General features: G+C 41.1%; 1 protein-coding gene across 1 annotated transcript in view; it reads right to left on the bottom strand.

Moving 5' to 3' along the window:
• EFL1 (elongation factor like GTPase 1) overlaps positions 1–16,466 on the bottom strand; it is a 424,348-nt gene that overhangs the window by 395,649 nt on the left and 12,233 nt on the right. The window contains exons 6-8 of the mRNA XM_068275325.1: positions 15,829–15,966; positions 15,540–15,739; positions 4,718–4,841 (exon numbers count right to left, since the gene is read on the bottom strand). Coding sequence (XP_068131426.1) covers positions 4,718–4,841; positions 15,540–15,739; positions 15,829–15,966 — 462 coding nt within the window. The remainder of the gene's footprint in view (positions 1–4,717; positions 4,842–15,539; positions 15,740–15,828; positions 15,967–16,466) is intronic.

Consider the following 16,466-nt stretch of genomic DNA (forward strand, 5'->3'; position numbering starts at 1 on the left):
ATTTTTACACCTTGTCATAAAATGCCTTTTAAACCATCAGCATGCAAGAAAATACTCGAAATAATTTTGATAGTAGTTTTTCACTAACTTGTGGGTACTTTTCCAATTATAAAAGGCAGAAAAGTTATTTTACAGAAAATATAACAATTATCTCCTAGGTGATAACTCAGGCGTTAATGGCATATGGGCCAATGGCCCTTATTCAATCCACTTTTACTCCTAGGTGATATTTCCACATCTATTAAAAAAATGCATTTTAAGCCACCAGCAAGCAAGAAAACACTTACAGTAATTTTGACAGTTCTTTTTCACCTACTTTTGGTATATTTTTTAAATTGCAGAGTGCTGAAAAGTTATTTTAAAAAGAAGATGAAATAGTATCTCCCAGGAGAAAACCTTGGGAGAAAAGTGGAATTGAATAGAAACCAAGGTAGTCACTTTCTCGGCGTAGGTTGCTAAGCTTCCCACTGAAGAAGGTGCTGTGTTTGAATGCCGTTCAGCTCCCAATGTTAGTCCTAGTAGGTTATATGAGGTAATTCATCTTTTATATCAGGGAAAAATATGGTGAGTTTCATACCACTTTCATGTTGGACAGTGGGCAGATTATAACCTCTTCTAGGCTTTTACAGCTGAATGTATCCCAATAAGAAAATGTAATAGCAGGATCTGTTATTGACTAATAAGAATGCTTGTACTATGGAGTAAAAGCCATATAAGAGTATATTCAGCCTTGGTTGCAACCTTGTAACCTGGATAGGAAATAGAAGGGAATCTCTTCAATTGTAGCAAGAAAATCATATAAAGCATCAGCCAATCATTATAAAAAAAAGCGCAAACACACCAGGGGATTGCTGTACAAGCAAGGAAGAGATGATACGCAAAATCACATCACCCACGTTCACCCCTGAGTAAGGTCACATATTTTTCAGAGAGCTCTAGTGAAGATCACTGAGCCATTTATACCTAAGTAGTCAATGTGTGTTTTTACAAGCAGAATAGGTTTTAGAGTTATGACAAAGAAGAGCGTGTATTTTTTTTCCTCATAGAGTCTTTGTTCATCGTTTGTTGCGCACAAACCTGGACTTTGGCTGTGGGCCACATAAATGAGAAATCTCCATGGAAAACATTAACACTGCTATTTTTATCAGAACAATGACAAAGGCCATTTACAGGAGTAATCAATCACCACAAATTTAGCTTGCAGCTTTTATTAACACCGGTTACCGCTCCAAGAAACCATTAGTGTAAGAGAAAGGGATAAAACAAAAACCTCTACAAACAAATTTTCATTTATACAAACATCAAAGGGAAATCCTCTATGAGGTACAATTATTGGGGCATTTTCCATTTACAGATACAATCTGCACCAATAAACCAGCAAAAATAAAATGAGTAGAAACATGCCGGCCACATAATACACACTAATAGAAAGAGAAGGAAAGATTGGTGGTTCAGAAACAAACACTTGGAGTGTGGATTTGCAGACTGCAGAATTCCAGCACTTTTTGAAATACTGGTTTGATGGAAAGAGGAGTGTGGCAAATTGGATACGTTTTAACACCTTAAATTAGTATAAGTGCCTTTTTTACACTGCTAGTATATAGTATACAGTATTTGGTAACTGCTGCTGACCATGTTAATTTGCCTCATGCTTCTTTCAGGTGGGTGATTCAGACACTACTGTTGCATGAAAGGTCAGCAGGTCACCAGGCAATTGGTATTGTTTAAAATAGAAAGAAATATGGCAGCCTCCATATTCCTCTCACTTGAGATGTCCTTAAATGTAAAGGGAAACCCTGGGCAGTGGTAGCAAGGGGAAATTGTGGAATAAGGATGGCCTTAACTCAAGGAGAAGCATGTGATCATTTTTGATAGATTTGCAAGGCTCTGATTTGCTGGTCATGATCATGTGCTAAACCAGGACGTTATCACAGCAAATCAGAACTTTACAAATCTATCAGGTGATCAAACTGATTACATGTTTATCCATGAGTTCTAAGCATTACCATCACTAGTGTGTAGCAATATGAACCGCTAGCAGTGTAATTGGGCCCAAAATCTTTCTTTTTTCTTTTCTAAACAGAAAATCATTGAATGAGTTTGAACTTAACAATGCAAAGTAGTTTTGATTTCTTAAAATGGAAGATAGTTGTCCGCAATGCTGCTAATGCATACATTCAGGACAGTGGGTAAAGTCATGCAAGCCATTCCTTGTTGTATTTGACAGTAAGGGCCGATTCACACTTATGCATGCATTTTCCTGTCAGGGTCAATACATTAAAGCCGCTGACAACATTGCATGCTGCGACACGCGATTCTGTGAGTTGCAACGCATGCACGGAATAGTGTCTGTGCACGAGTACTTAGGCATACAACCAGAGTTGCTGGTGCATAGCAGGCGTATAGCCCTTAACTAATGAGAATCATACATTCAGCTTATATACAGCTGTATCAGAGGACTAAATGAAAGCTACAAGGCTGCTACTACACACACTGCAAAGTACAGTTTATATTTTTTGTAAATAATTAGGAGCCAACACCAACACACACTGACTTACATTGGTGCATATGCTTATAAAGGGGGCAAACAAAAACATTTGCAGAGCCCCATTGTTATGGACAAGGTTCTATTCCACAGCCTCAATGCCCAGGACCAGGTAGGGGTGATAACAGAATCTTTAAACTCTCTTTAATTACAAGGGTACTTTCAGATTTCCACCCCTTCCAAGGTACATAGGTAAAAGTTTTCATTCTTGATTCCCTACCTATTTACCATAACAGTTACGTAAATAAAAACCCACAATAATATTTAACCACCTTACCACCGCGGGTGCGTGTATCTACGCCCCTTTTAACATCCTTTCCCCACCAGGGGTGTAGATACACGCACCCCCCGCCGCTGTCCGCGAGCGCTCATGCACACTGCCGCCCGCACGCCTGGACATCAATGAAAGGGAAAAACCATTCCCGTTCGTTGATCTAAGCCCCCCAGCAATGATCGGCTGCTTCTATGAGAAGCAGCGCGAACATTGTGATTTTCGCAGCCTCATTGCACTTCCAGTAAGCGTACTTCCTACGCATACAGGACGCTTGCACAAAAAATTACTGTGGCCATCTTGTGGCAAAATAGTAAAACTACACCCAAAAACATTTTTCATATATAAATACACAGTGTTACATTATAAATTAACTCATTATCTCCCACACTCCCCCCTTTTTTTTTTTTTTTTATAAAAACAAAAAAAAATGACAATAAAAAATGCATACATAGTTACCTTAGGGACTGAACTCTTTAAATATTTATGTCAAGAGGGTATAACACTGTTACTTTATAAACTATGGGCTTGTAATTAGGGATGGATGCAAAACTTAAAAACATGCACCTTTATTTCCAAATAAAATATTAGCACCAAACATTGTGATAGGGACATAATTTAAACGGTGTAATAAGCGGGACAAATGGGCAAATAGATTTCATGGATTTTAATTACAGTAGCATGCATTATTTAAAAACTATAATGGCCAAAAACTGAACAATAATGATTTTTTTCCCACATTTTTTCCTATTTTCCCATTAAAACACATTTAGAATAAAATAATTCTTGGCATAATGTCCCACCTAAAGAAAGCCTAATTGGTGGCGGAAAAAAACAAGATATAGTTCATTTAATTGCGATAAGTAATGGTAAAGTTATAGACGAATGAATGGAAGGAGTGCTGAAAGGTGAAAATTGCTCGGGTGCTGAAGGGGTAAATTTGAAGTGAAAATACATTAAAAACAATATTTAAAAAGAACAATCAAACTTTTCACTTGTAGTATGTGTTATTCTTTTCATCTGTATTATTTTTTCCCAGAGCTGTGAACATTATTGCTCACATATTTCCTTTGGTTTACTTTTGGGACCAAAAGGAATGTCAAGTGGTAAATTCACACACTAAGGTCTTGTTTGAAGGTCTTGTTTGAATTTATGGTAGCCACCAGAGATTCCTATTGGTCCACACAACCAATAGACCAATAGGAAGTTAGAAAAATGCAAATGAGCTTGTGATGCGTAATGCATGTACACAGCTTTGAAGAAAGAAGGTTGCAGAGAAAAAAAAAGTATGTTTATATTACATTTTTTATATTTTTATTATGTTTCTATTTTTATGTTTTATATTTCTATATCAAATAAGATATTAGTGTTTGTTTGTTTTTTAGTTTACTAAATACATGAGGGGCCACAAAGGACTTCTTTAAGACATTTACCTTGGAAAACATGGCTGACTACAGCACCCATATTATTAAAGGTGGCATTCAGATTTCACGAAAAGTTATCATTCCCCACCTGTTCTGGCTCGTGGTGGAAAAAGGCCTTCATCTATAAAACTAAACAATGGTGCTATACAAAGAGGAAAGTAGAGAGGGTATTATGCTGCCACCACAGGCTGCTTTTGGAGTGTATTCCCCAATCTACCTCACTATGTTCTAAATAGAATATAACTTTGTATGTTGAGCACAACAATGGAAAGCACGTGTTTAGGACCATGTGGGCATGTTTTATTCAGTGGGCAGTGCCCCATATTTGTGTGCTCCAAAAGACCTGGAGGAAACTACGCTGCATGAGTGATGAGGGGTTAACAAGCCTGGGAAAAAGGGGAGGGGCACTATGCCAAATTTGATTAATGTACACTTTTAAAGAAAATGACATAATGCCACAATATTGAGACGACTTACCTGAGCTCCTTTCATGATCTTCTTGGCTTTGGAATTTAGAAAGTAATCTCCCCAGAGTGTCTTTAGAAGAACAGCAGATTTAATACCCACTTTTTGGCTATACATCTGTGCAAAGTGATCAATTCTAAAAATCAAGAAAACAAAAAACACACATTTTTTTCTACAAAGGATACTAAAAAAAAAAAAAAAATCAAGACAATCAAAGTAAATACATATAAAAGCCTGTCAGCTTGTCCAGCACGGACATTTGAACATTTCCTGTTGTTTTAGAGGAAGCAATAGTCAGCAAAGGACAGGGTAACATGGCCATACACAACTCTTGTAAAATGAAAACTGGAGGCTTAAGGCCCATACACAAGTCTGATTTTTTTAAACGACCCGTCGTTTGGACGTCCCGTCGTTCAGTCGTCCGGACGTCAAATCGGGCGTGTGTACAGTCCGTTGTTCAGGTTGGCGGATAGCTTAAGACCAGTCTTATCACCTGAACGACGGACTGTACACACGCCCGATTTGACGTCCGGACGACTGAACGACGGGACGTCCAAACGACGGGTCGTTTAAAAAAATCAGACGTGTGTATGGGCCTTAAGGGACCTTTCCCTTGTTGTTTGTTGTGCCACAATAGACAAAATCCCTACATGGTGGCACAAACACAATAATAGTCCTATTAGGCTATCAAATTGATCCGGGTGTGGCAGGTTCAGACGCAATAATGCACTACATGCAGTATGTTTACACGGCAGCATGAATGTTTACCCTGGCAGTTAGGCATACGTTCAAGGTACTGCATGGCTTACTGTATGGTCTTTTCTAAAATATTGCATCACAACAAAGTGTGAAACAAGCCTCAGTAATCTTTTAAATCATTCGTCTCACGGGCCTTGAGTTTGACACCTGTGCACTAAAGTATCTGCATTTAAGTGCTCTGAAACTGAATTGAGTAACTGAAGTGAAAAACAGGCAAAGTTACATTTCCTCTTGATGGCATTAAGACCAATCATCTCCACGAGTCTCTCACTTGCCCTTTGTGGAATCTTTCTTTCAAGTGTGTCTGCCATTCTTCAGCTCCCTGAAATTCTAGAGGCTTTACTATACAGAAGAACATAATGCACACAAAACACTTCCTTACCATGTCCTACAGTAGTTGGGCCAAGGCATTTCCGAAGACAGTAAATCATCGTGAAATAATGTAAAACACAAACTGCTTCAAATATGTGCAGATAAGAGACAATCTGGAAATTATTTCACGCATGTTTTGTAAATGTTACATTCAGATCCATCATTATCATACCTTTCATTTAAAAAGACAGTTTTCATTAAAGGGATATGAAGAAAAAAATAGATGGATGATAATGATGTGATGCCCTCATTACATGCTTCAAGTCAAGCAGGAGACTTTGAAAATAGAGATTGTTTAGATTGATTCATCTCGTAAATGGATTTTAAATTATTTACTGCTGTTTTTACAAAACTGCCAAATGACTTTCTAACCTTTCTAACGCACAACCTGAGCATTTGAAGAAGCTTACATGTTAGTTTATTTATTTTTATTTAAAAATAAGGGCTAACGGTAGGTCTTGAAAGGGAATTTGTCATGGCAAAATAACCCTCATGCTGGGCTGTTATGTTAGTCCCAGAAAAAAAGATGTCACTTTTATCAATGCAGAATATGTCTCACACTGTTCAGCCAAAACATTAAAACTGTCTGTCTAGGTTCCCCTTTTTCTGTACAACAGCTTGGACTCACAATGAGATGCTAAAAGGGAACTCTAGGTTACAAGGGATATGTAGGCTGCCATATTTATTTCCTTGTAAACACAATGCCAATTGCCTGGCAGCCCATTTAATATTCTGGCATAAATAGTGTCTGGGTCAAAACCCTGAAACAAGCATATGGCTAATCCAGAGTCAGCTGTGTCAGAGTACCTTATCTGCACATGCTTGTTCAGGGTCTATAGCTTAAAGTATTAGAGACACAGGACCAGGAAGACAGCCAGGCAACTGCTATTGTTTAAAAGGTAGTAAAATTGGTCAGTGATTGGGCAATCATAATTGAAAGTGTGTACCAGGCTTTAGAGAGTTACCAAACTGTGGTTTTGGCGTTTTGGCTTGTCGTACTAATCAGTAAAATATAGCCATGCAAAAAATAATCCATAAAAGAAAGTAAATCAAAATATTTACTTTTAATCACCCTTCCCTTTGCATATAGTAATATGCAGCTTCCATATCACTCTCACCTCAGGTTCCCTTTAAAGGATCCTTTAACCCTTAAAGGGTTAAAAGGACTGCTGCCAACGTCTTTAGACGTTTTGAAATTGCCATCTCTGTATGCTGTGGATGTCTAAAGACATTTTGCACCAAAATCACTTCTGCCTGCCGCTGACGTCTTTAGACGTTTAGTTGCGGAATTTCCCCATCTATGACGTCTAAAGGCCTTTCTGCCAAAACTGATGAATTTCAGCTTTTTGTTTTCTGCTTTCAATTCTATTTTTCCAATGTTTGTTTTTGACAAAGTTGGTTAGAGATATGGAAATTAGCTGAAGCAGAATTATGCAAAGGTTGTTGAAAATGTATGCAGCTTGAAAATAGACCAATACCATGCTTCCAAGCTTGGATTAGCCCATTTACACAATGCATAGATTTTCATCATAATTATTAGACTTCTGTATCAAATCTCAATTATTTACCCTTAAAGTGTACCAGAGCTGAAAAAATAAAAAGATTGTATACATACCTGGAGCTTCCTCCAGCCCCATCTGCTCCGATCGCTCCCACACCTCCATCTTCCGCTGCCTGCAGCTTTGGGAACCAGGTCCCCGCACTTACGTCAGTCAGAGCCAGTCTAACATAAGAGAAGTCCGCTGTTTGCATAGCTCTCCAGCAGCCGAAGGCAGTAAAATTGGTCAGTGATTGGCCAATCATAATTGAAAGTGTGTGCCAGGCTTTAGAGCACAGGTGTCAAACTCCAGTCCTGGAGGGCCAGATCCATGCCGGTGTTTATGATGGACTGTGAAAGAGAGGAATGGGTTCTACCTGATGGACCACACTTGTCCTGATTCAGATCCATCAATTCATTTGAGCTGTGTCAAAAATGTGTGAGGATCTCGGCCCTCGAAGGACCGGTTTGACATCCCTGCTTTAGAGAGTTACCAAACTGTGGTTTTGGTGTTTTGGCTTGTCGTACTGAACAGTAAAATATAGCCACGCAAAAAATAATCCATAAAAGAAAGTAAATCAAAATATTTACTTTTAATCGCCCTTCCCTTTGCATATAGTACTACAATTCTAACTCAGACAAGGTGAGAATCAATCCAAGCAATTTAGTTATTAGTAAAACTCTAAATTCTTATTCCAACAGCGCAGAGTTCAGGTAAATTCTACAAAATAAATATATGCATGTGACTGCAAGGAAGAGGCTACTTCATTAAAAAGATATACACCTTCTATAAACCCATTGACAAGTGTATCTTTACTCAATAAAATCTGAAAAAGTTCTCTGAATCAGCATTACAGAAATGATCACCTAAAATGAACTCTGAGAGGAAAAAAACAAAAAGCCACAGCTCCATCTAGTGGCTTATAGTGAATATTACGTAAAATGTTAGAAGTGAATGCTCAGAACCGTGCTTAATTTAGTTATATCTAAGCAATTTAATTTTATAAGTGCAGCACCCTTCCAGAGTGTCCCGATAAGAAAGACATTCCCTTTTCAGCATAAGTCAGTATTTGCTAATGAATTCAAAGCAACAGATTGCTCAGCAAGATTATGGGAAACCAGAACTTCTAGGAGTGTGTAAAGGGCTAGAAAGGACCAAAAGGGATATAAAAGGATGATTTGAATATTCAGCAGTGATGCACTGTGGGACACCTCAGGAGCACACTCCAACCCGAATAATCGTTAATTAATCTAATTCAGTCTTTTGGGGTTGTTTGTGATTTTGCAATTTAAATTTGAAAACTATTAAAAGTAAAAGCATAACATTTGGGCAATACTCCTGCACAGTGTCTCCCTCTCCCCGCTTTTAGGGATCATTCACACTACTAGAAAAGCACAACGTTCTCCACCAGCCCTTACGCTCATGCTCTAGTTACCACAGAGTGTTGCGGTGTGGAAAACAAAGTACAGCCATATACAGTGGCTTGCAAAAGTATTCGGCCCCCTTGAAGTTTTCCAAATTTTATCAAATTACTGCCACAAACATGAATCAATTTTATTGGAATTCCACATGAAAGACCAATACAAAGTGGTGTACACGTGAGAAGTGGAACGAAAATCATACATCATTCCAAACATTTTTTTTTTTACAAATAAATAACTGCAAAGTGGGGTGAGCATAATTTTTCAGCCCCCTGAGTCAATACTTTGTAGAACCACCTTTTGCTACAATTACAGCTGCCAGTCTTTTAGGGTATGTCTCTACCAGCTTTGCACATCTGGAGACTGAAATCCTTGCCCATTCTTCTTTGCAAAACAGCTCCAGCTCAGTCAGATTAGATGGTCAGCGTTTGTGAACAGCAGTTTTCAGATCTTGCCACAGATTTTCGATTGGATTTAGATCTCGACTTTGACTGGGCCATTCTAACACATGAATATGTTTTGTTTTAAACCATTCAATTGTTGCCCTGGCTTTATGTTTAGGGTCGTTGTCCTGGTGGAAGGTGAACCTCCACCCCAGTCTCAAGTCTTTTGCAGTCTCCAAGAGGTTTTCTTCCAAGTTTGCCCTGTATTTGGCTCCATCCATCTTCCCATCAACTCTAACCAGCTTCCCTGTCCCCCAGAGCATGATGCTGCCACCACCATATTTGACAGTGGGGATGGTGTGTTCAGAGTGATGTGCAGTGTTAGTTTTCCGCCACACATAGAGTTTTGCATTTTGGCCATAAAGTTCCATTTTGGTCTCATCTGACCAGAGAGCCTTCTTCCACATGGTTGCTGTGTCCCCCACATGGCTTGTGGCAAACTGCAAACGGGACTTCTTATGCTTTTCTGTTAACAATGGCTTTCTTCTTATCACTCTTCCATGAAGGCCAACTTTGTGCAGTGCATGACTAATAGTTGTCCTATGGACAGATTCCCCCACCTGAGCTGTAAATCTCTGTAGCACGTCCAGAGTCACCATGGGCCTCCTGATTGCATTTCTGATCAGCGCTCTCGTTTGGCCTGTGAGTTTAGGTGGACGGCCTTGTCTTGGTAGGTTTACAGTTGTGCCATACTCCTTCCATTTCTGAATGATCACTTGAACAGTGCTCTGTGGGATGTTCAAGGCTTTGGAAATCTTTTTGTAGCCTAAGCCTGCTTTAAATTTCTCAATAACCTTATCCTTGACCTGTCTGGTGTGTTTTTTGGACTTCATGGTGTTGTTGCTCCCAATATTCTCTTAGACAACCTCTGAGGCTGTCACAGAGCAGCTGTATTTGTACTGACATTAGATTACACACAGGTGCACTCTATTTAGTCATTAGCACTCATCAGGCAATGTCTATGGGCAACTGCACTCAGATCAAAGGGGGTTGAATAATTACGCACACACCACTTTGCAGATATTTATTTGTAAAAATTGTTTGGAATCATATATGATTTTCGTTCCACTTCTCACGTGTACACCACTTTGTATTGGTCTTTCATGTGAAATTCCAATAAAATTGATTCATGTTTGTGGCAGTAATGTGACAAAATGTGGAAAACTTCAAGGGGGCCGAATACTTTTGCAAGCCACTGTAGATCATCAGCTGGGCCTGTATAGCTGATGTTGTGGGGAAACCCCTCCTGCAGTGTGATGATGTCATGATCATGATCATGATCGTTTCCTTTCTGTGAACTTTGATGCATTGGGCATGATTCACAAAGCTTTTTCACCTTTTTTCCTCTGTATTCACCTTATCTATCTGAGTAAAATACATGCACTATGTACACATATAAACAAACTGTGCATTAGTCCCAGAGTGAAATGTCCTTTAAATGACTTTAACCACTTCAGTACCAGCGGTCCCTGGCCCCTTAAGGATCAGAGACCACTGGTACCAAAAACCGGGGCTTGCCGATGTTATGCTGCACAGAATCACTGTTACCGCCGATCACCGTTGCCTCAGCCCACCTACTTGGCCGTGTCTATGACGGGAGAGCTCTGTGAGCCGGTCAGGAGCCGATTTCATAGGCTCCTCACCCAGTGATCAATGTGAGACATGGAGATTGGCTTACACTGATGACAGGATCAATGAAATCGGCTCCTGACCAGCTCAAAGGGCTCTGCCTTCATAGAGATAGCAGAGCGAGTGAGCTGCGGCAGGTGCAGATCGGCGCACCGGCAGTAGCGGTGGGAACACGTGCGGTGATGTTGAAATCTACGCCCTGTCAGAAACAAGCGGAAACAAACAGGATGTAGATTTCAACTACTGCGGTCCGGAAAAGGTTAACTATGTACCTATCATTTGTAGCAAATTATCAACTGGCTCACTCTTATAAGGTAATTATATAGGTTTTTGATTAGTATATTTCCCCATTATGGATTTTCAAAGTTTATTTTTTTAAAGTATTCCTTGGTAAGGACCTCTGAAAAAGGCACCAGCCTGCCTATTCAAATGCTCATTATTCTTGCAGGTGGACAGTACCACTGCTGCTATGTCACATTCTCCCTTTCCCCGAAAAAAAGACAAAACACACTAGAGCAGTGTTCCCCAACCCTGTCCTCAAGTACCACCAACAGTGCATGTTTTGTAGAAAACCAACCTACATTCACAGGTGAGGTAATTAGTGTCTCAGCAGAGCTGATTAACTACCTCTGTGGATTTCCACAAAACATGCACTGTTGGTGGGCCTTGAGAACAGGGTTGGGTAACACTTCACCAGAGCATATAAACTGAGTGCTATGCAGTGTTCCCCAACCCAGTCCTCAAGGCCCACCAACAGTGCATGTTTTGTGGAAATCCACAGAGATAAGTAATCAGCTCTGCTGAGACACTAATTACCCCACCTGTGCATGTTTGTGGTTTTCTGCAAAACATGCACTGTTGGTGGGCCTTGAGGACAAGGTTGAGGAACTATGCTGTATAGGGTGGATGCAGAATAGAGGGAGTCCCTGAGATACAAGCAACTCACTGATTCTGTTGCATTTCGTTGCACGCTCCCTTCCTGCACTACCCCAGCTTAGTGTGTACATGCAGGCTATAGTGCAGCAGAAGCTGCGCTCTCACCTCTCCCCTGGAGTCCAGTGCTGTGCTTCAGTCTGTCTGCTCACCACTTGCCCTAGTGCACAAGCATCTCTTACCGCATGTAGCGTGCTTACACACTACATGAGGAGAGCCAACACTAGAGGGAGCAGAAAACAGACAGGATGATCGCACAGCACTGGATTCCAGAGGTGAGGTTAGAGCACAGCTTCTGCTGCGCAATACTCTGCCTTTACACACTGGACTGGAAGAGTGCATAAGGGGGACGGGGACAGATAGTGGGACAAGGGGACAGAGGGAGGCACAAAGGGGGACAGGAGGAGGCACAGTGAGGCACAGAGGGATGCACACAAAGCCAGGATCATCTACAAGGCAACTTAGGCAGGTGCCTAGGGCATGGAGAGGGGCCCGGTCTATGCTAACCCCCAACAAATGTTGCCAAAAAAGCTAGGTGGCCATCAAGTGTGGGCCCAAGTCGTTGCTTGCCTAGGCCACTATTTCACTTTAATCCATCTTTGGACGCACAGGGGGGGGGAAGAGGTGGCACAAAGGGACTGAAGGTAGCACAAGGAGACAGAAGGAGGCACAGGGGGTCAGAGGGACACACAGGGGAACTGAAGGAGCATGGGGACTGAAGGTGGCACAAGGAGACAAAAGGTACAAACACCCGTAGGGGTGTGGCTTCGTTTGGAAAGGTGAGGCTTAGATCAGGGTGGGGTTTAGTACAGGGGCAGGGCTTAATCAGGGGCATGGTGCCCCCCAGGACTAATGGCACTCCAGGCAGTGGCCTGTAGTGCCTATGCCTAAAGACGCCCCTGCATATGAAAGTCCACTGGTCACTCTTTGTTTTGCCTGGTGCACGAAAAAGTCCAGAAACCATCCTGCTGAGTTATGCTCCTGCTGAGCACACCACATGAGTTGTATTTGACTCACAACATACTTAATAAATTGGTTTCTGAGAATTTAGTCTTAACATTCCACAGCTATTTAGTTGTATTTAGAGACCAGAAAAAAAAACAGACTCTACTGGCTGTTATAATTATTGTCATGTTATTGATACCAATGTAAAAACTCATGTACAAAAACTGTATTAATGCCCGTATATTTGGCTGTACTGTCTTTTTCAAACCCCAATAAAAACCATTGAAACATAGTGGTGTTTAGAGTGGACTGTGGGTTGCCATTGATGATGACCTCTAAGTATGATTGAGTTACCAGTACACCACTCAACTGCCAAGGTAAAGAGATGTGAGAGATATGCGTCATGAATCCCCCAGGTTCAAACCTAGCATACTTTCATACAACTAGTATTGCTGCCTGACATTGGGCATGATTCACAAAGCCTTTTCACCTGTTTTCCTCTGTTTTCACCATATCAATGTTACATTTTTAAGCTCCCCATAGAGCAAAAAACTAATATAGTTAAGGTAAGAAAAGTAATATTGAAATGAAGTTAATCAGGAACAACTTACTTTGAGTGATTATTTTGCTTGTAAATGTGCTGAAAGGTTCTTTTAATCAATTAGGTGATAAGTAATTTATGAGAGCTTTGTGAATAGAGCCCCATGCCTCCAGCCTCGCACACTGGTTGCGAATTAGGCATCTTGTACATAAGAAATCGACAGAAATAAGCTGCCTGAGAAAACAGGTCCTCAGTGTCCCTAAGTCTTGGTGTTATTCCTGATTATTCAAAGCTACGTAACCTGGTCCACTATTCTACCACCTTGTCCATATATCTGCATTGTTGTTCCTATTTCCTGCACTGCAGACTGATCTCCTGGGTACAACATGGCTTTGCTCCTGGCATAGGCGTAGCAATCACCCCTGCCATTGCAGGGGGGCCCAGTGGCTTTGAGGGACCCTCCACCTCTCTCTCCCCAACCGCAAGTGCAGCCAATTAGCAAAGAAACCTCCCCATTCATATACAAAAACTGTGTGCAGGAGCGTGAGCAATTTTTTCCTGCTTCCAGAGGCTGCTTTACAGCAAAGCACTCTCTGCTGCCATTCGCCAGCTCCCAATTCCGTGAGGTTTGGAGACTAAGGGAGCTCCATGAAATCATTTTTGCAGGGGGGCCTTTAAGTCTAGTTACGCCCCTGGTTCCTGGACTACACCTGAGTCACCTAGAACCCCTGGACTACTGCTGGCTACTGACCACATCGAGCAGACTACAGCCCTGAACTTCAACCACTGCAGTACCTTGCCTGTCCCTGTCTGCTGGCATCTCTCTCTAACAGGGATCATTCACTTAGTGAGCTCATACAGTCTACAAGTGGCTGGATAGTGTAATGGTTAAGGGCTCTGCCTCTGACACAGGAGACCTGGGTTCAAATCTAGGCTCTGCCTGTTCAGTAAGCCAGTACCTATTTCAGTAAGGAGTTTCTTGGGCAAGTCTCCCTAAAGAGACACTGAAGCGAAAAAAAAATATATGATATAATGAATTGGTTGTGTACTGTGAATAATTACTAGAAGATTAGCAGCAAAGAAAATATTCTCATATTTTTATTTACAGGTATATAGTGTTTTTTCTAACATTGCATTATTCTATAATATGTGCAGATTACACAACACTCAGCATTCAAAATTAGTCTTTCAGAGCAGTCTGTGAGGTAATGAACTCTCCTCTAGCAGAGGAAAAGTAAACAGTTCAATTACAGTTGAGATAATAAAAGTCAGATTACAGCCCTCTCCACGACTAATGCTGGGAATACACGGTTCGTTTTTGCCTTCGTTTAAACCTTCGTTTCGATTGTGCCTTTTGTCCTTTTCGATCCCGAAATAATCGGTCATACGGTTAATATCACCACCCACGGTTTCGTTTTTTTTTCCGATTCTGATGGTTTCGTTTTTCCAATGATCGAAGGCTGCAAAGAAACGAAACGAAAATCCCTTTTTACAGGGACGGACTAGCATAAACGAATATATAATCGATCTGAACAGCCATCAAACCTACCAATGGCTCGATTAGATGGATAAAGAGAGATAATATCAAACATGTTCGATCACTAGTCGTTCGTTTTTGGGGTCTATTAATCGAAACTATAATGAGATTATGACTATTTTCACATACGTTTTCAACACTCGATTCGTTTACCGAACGAATCGAAGGTTTAAACGAAGGCAAAAACGAACCGTGTATTCCCAGCATTAGTTAGTCGGAGAGCTTAATAGCTTTTTTGCATAGAGATAACAACTGGAGTTTCTCAACTCTTCCTGTACTGAAAACAATTAGACTGATGTATCTGATCTTATAGTTTTTTTTCTTAGCTGTACTACACATACAAATCATATCATCATTTTTTTTTTTTGCTTGAGTGTCTCTTTAACACTGCTACTGCCTACTGAGTGCGCTCTAGTGGCTGCCTCGCAAGCGCTTTGAGTCCGACAGGAGAAAGGCGCTATACAAATACTGCCATTATTAAGAGACAGAGGGTCTATATGCCTCCTGGTTCATAATATCTTAGTTTTAACATGTTTTCAGCTAGAATGGCTATATAGATTTGCCGGCATCACTTCAAGACCAGTTACAATTTAAGGAACGTTTCTGGAAAAAAAAAATGTTCACATAACCTCTTTCTCATCTGATCCCAATTACTAGAATGACTAGAACATGAAAGAGTCCAAACATCAATTCAAAGAGAAAAAGAAGGAGCTTACGTAAATCCCCAGCCATCAACGGCACTGGCAAAAACCACATTGCCCTGGTCTGGAGCGAAATAGAGATGAGAATCATCTGTCTCTTCTAATCCCGCACTCCAATCATACAGCTGCTCTCCTTCAGCGGTCTCTGTGGTATCTTTGTCAGCTCTTTCTTCCAGGACCTTGGAGGTGAACAAGGACCCCGTCACTGCATTTACCTGAAAAATAAGCCAAAAGATACTTCAAGAGAAGACATTCCTGAAGCCAGTCAAACGTCTGGCTCACATGTGGCGACTATAATGGTTACCTGCTCCAGTATTTTCTGAAGATGGCCATATGCCTCCTGAGGTGATAACTTCAATTCTACAATCAGTCTATCAATCTTGTTGATTACCAGAACAGGTCGTATGTTCTCTAGCCAGGCTTGTCGTAATACAGCTTGGGTCTGCAAAAGAACCAAGAAATATTGCAGTTGAGTGAATGAACAACTATCGCTGAATTCTAGATTATTAATATAGCTGCAAATATTAGTATTATACAGTATATAAAATTATATATAAGGCTAAGTGTCTCAACCTTCAAGTAAGAAGAAGTAGTGCCCTGCCCCCAGAGCCGGTCCTAGACTTTTCACCGACCGCCCCCCCCCGCCCAGCCATCGGTGGGGGGCCACTGAGCTGGAGTGGGTAGCGTGCAGGAAGGGGGTATTGGGCAGAGCGGTGGGGAGGGGGGTCAGACCCCCCCCCCCCTCCCTCACCTGTGTCCCCCATCTGCGCTCCCTCTCTACAGGGGCAAACCAAGGATTTCCAAGGGGGTGGGGGGGGGCGGATTCCTGAAAGGTCTTCCTCAGCCACGCACATTGCAGTATAAGAATATGGTAGGACATCCATCATGCTGGGTACACATAATGCAATTTCCCGTCCGACTGACAGGATTATTTCCTAAATG

This window comes from Hyperolius riggenbachi, chromosome 3 (assembly GCF_040937935.1).
Source record: "Hyperolius riggenbachi isolate aHypRig1 chromosome 3, aHypRig1.pri, whole genome shotgun sequence".
Taxonomy (NCBI): domain Eukaryota; kingdom Metazoa; phylum Chordata; class Amphibia; order Anura; family Hyperoliidae; genus Hyperolius; species Hyperolius riggenbachi.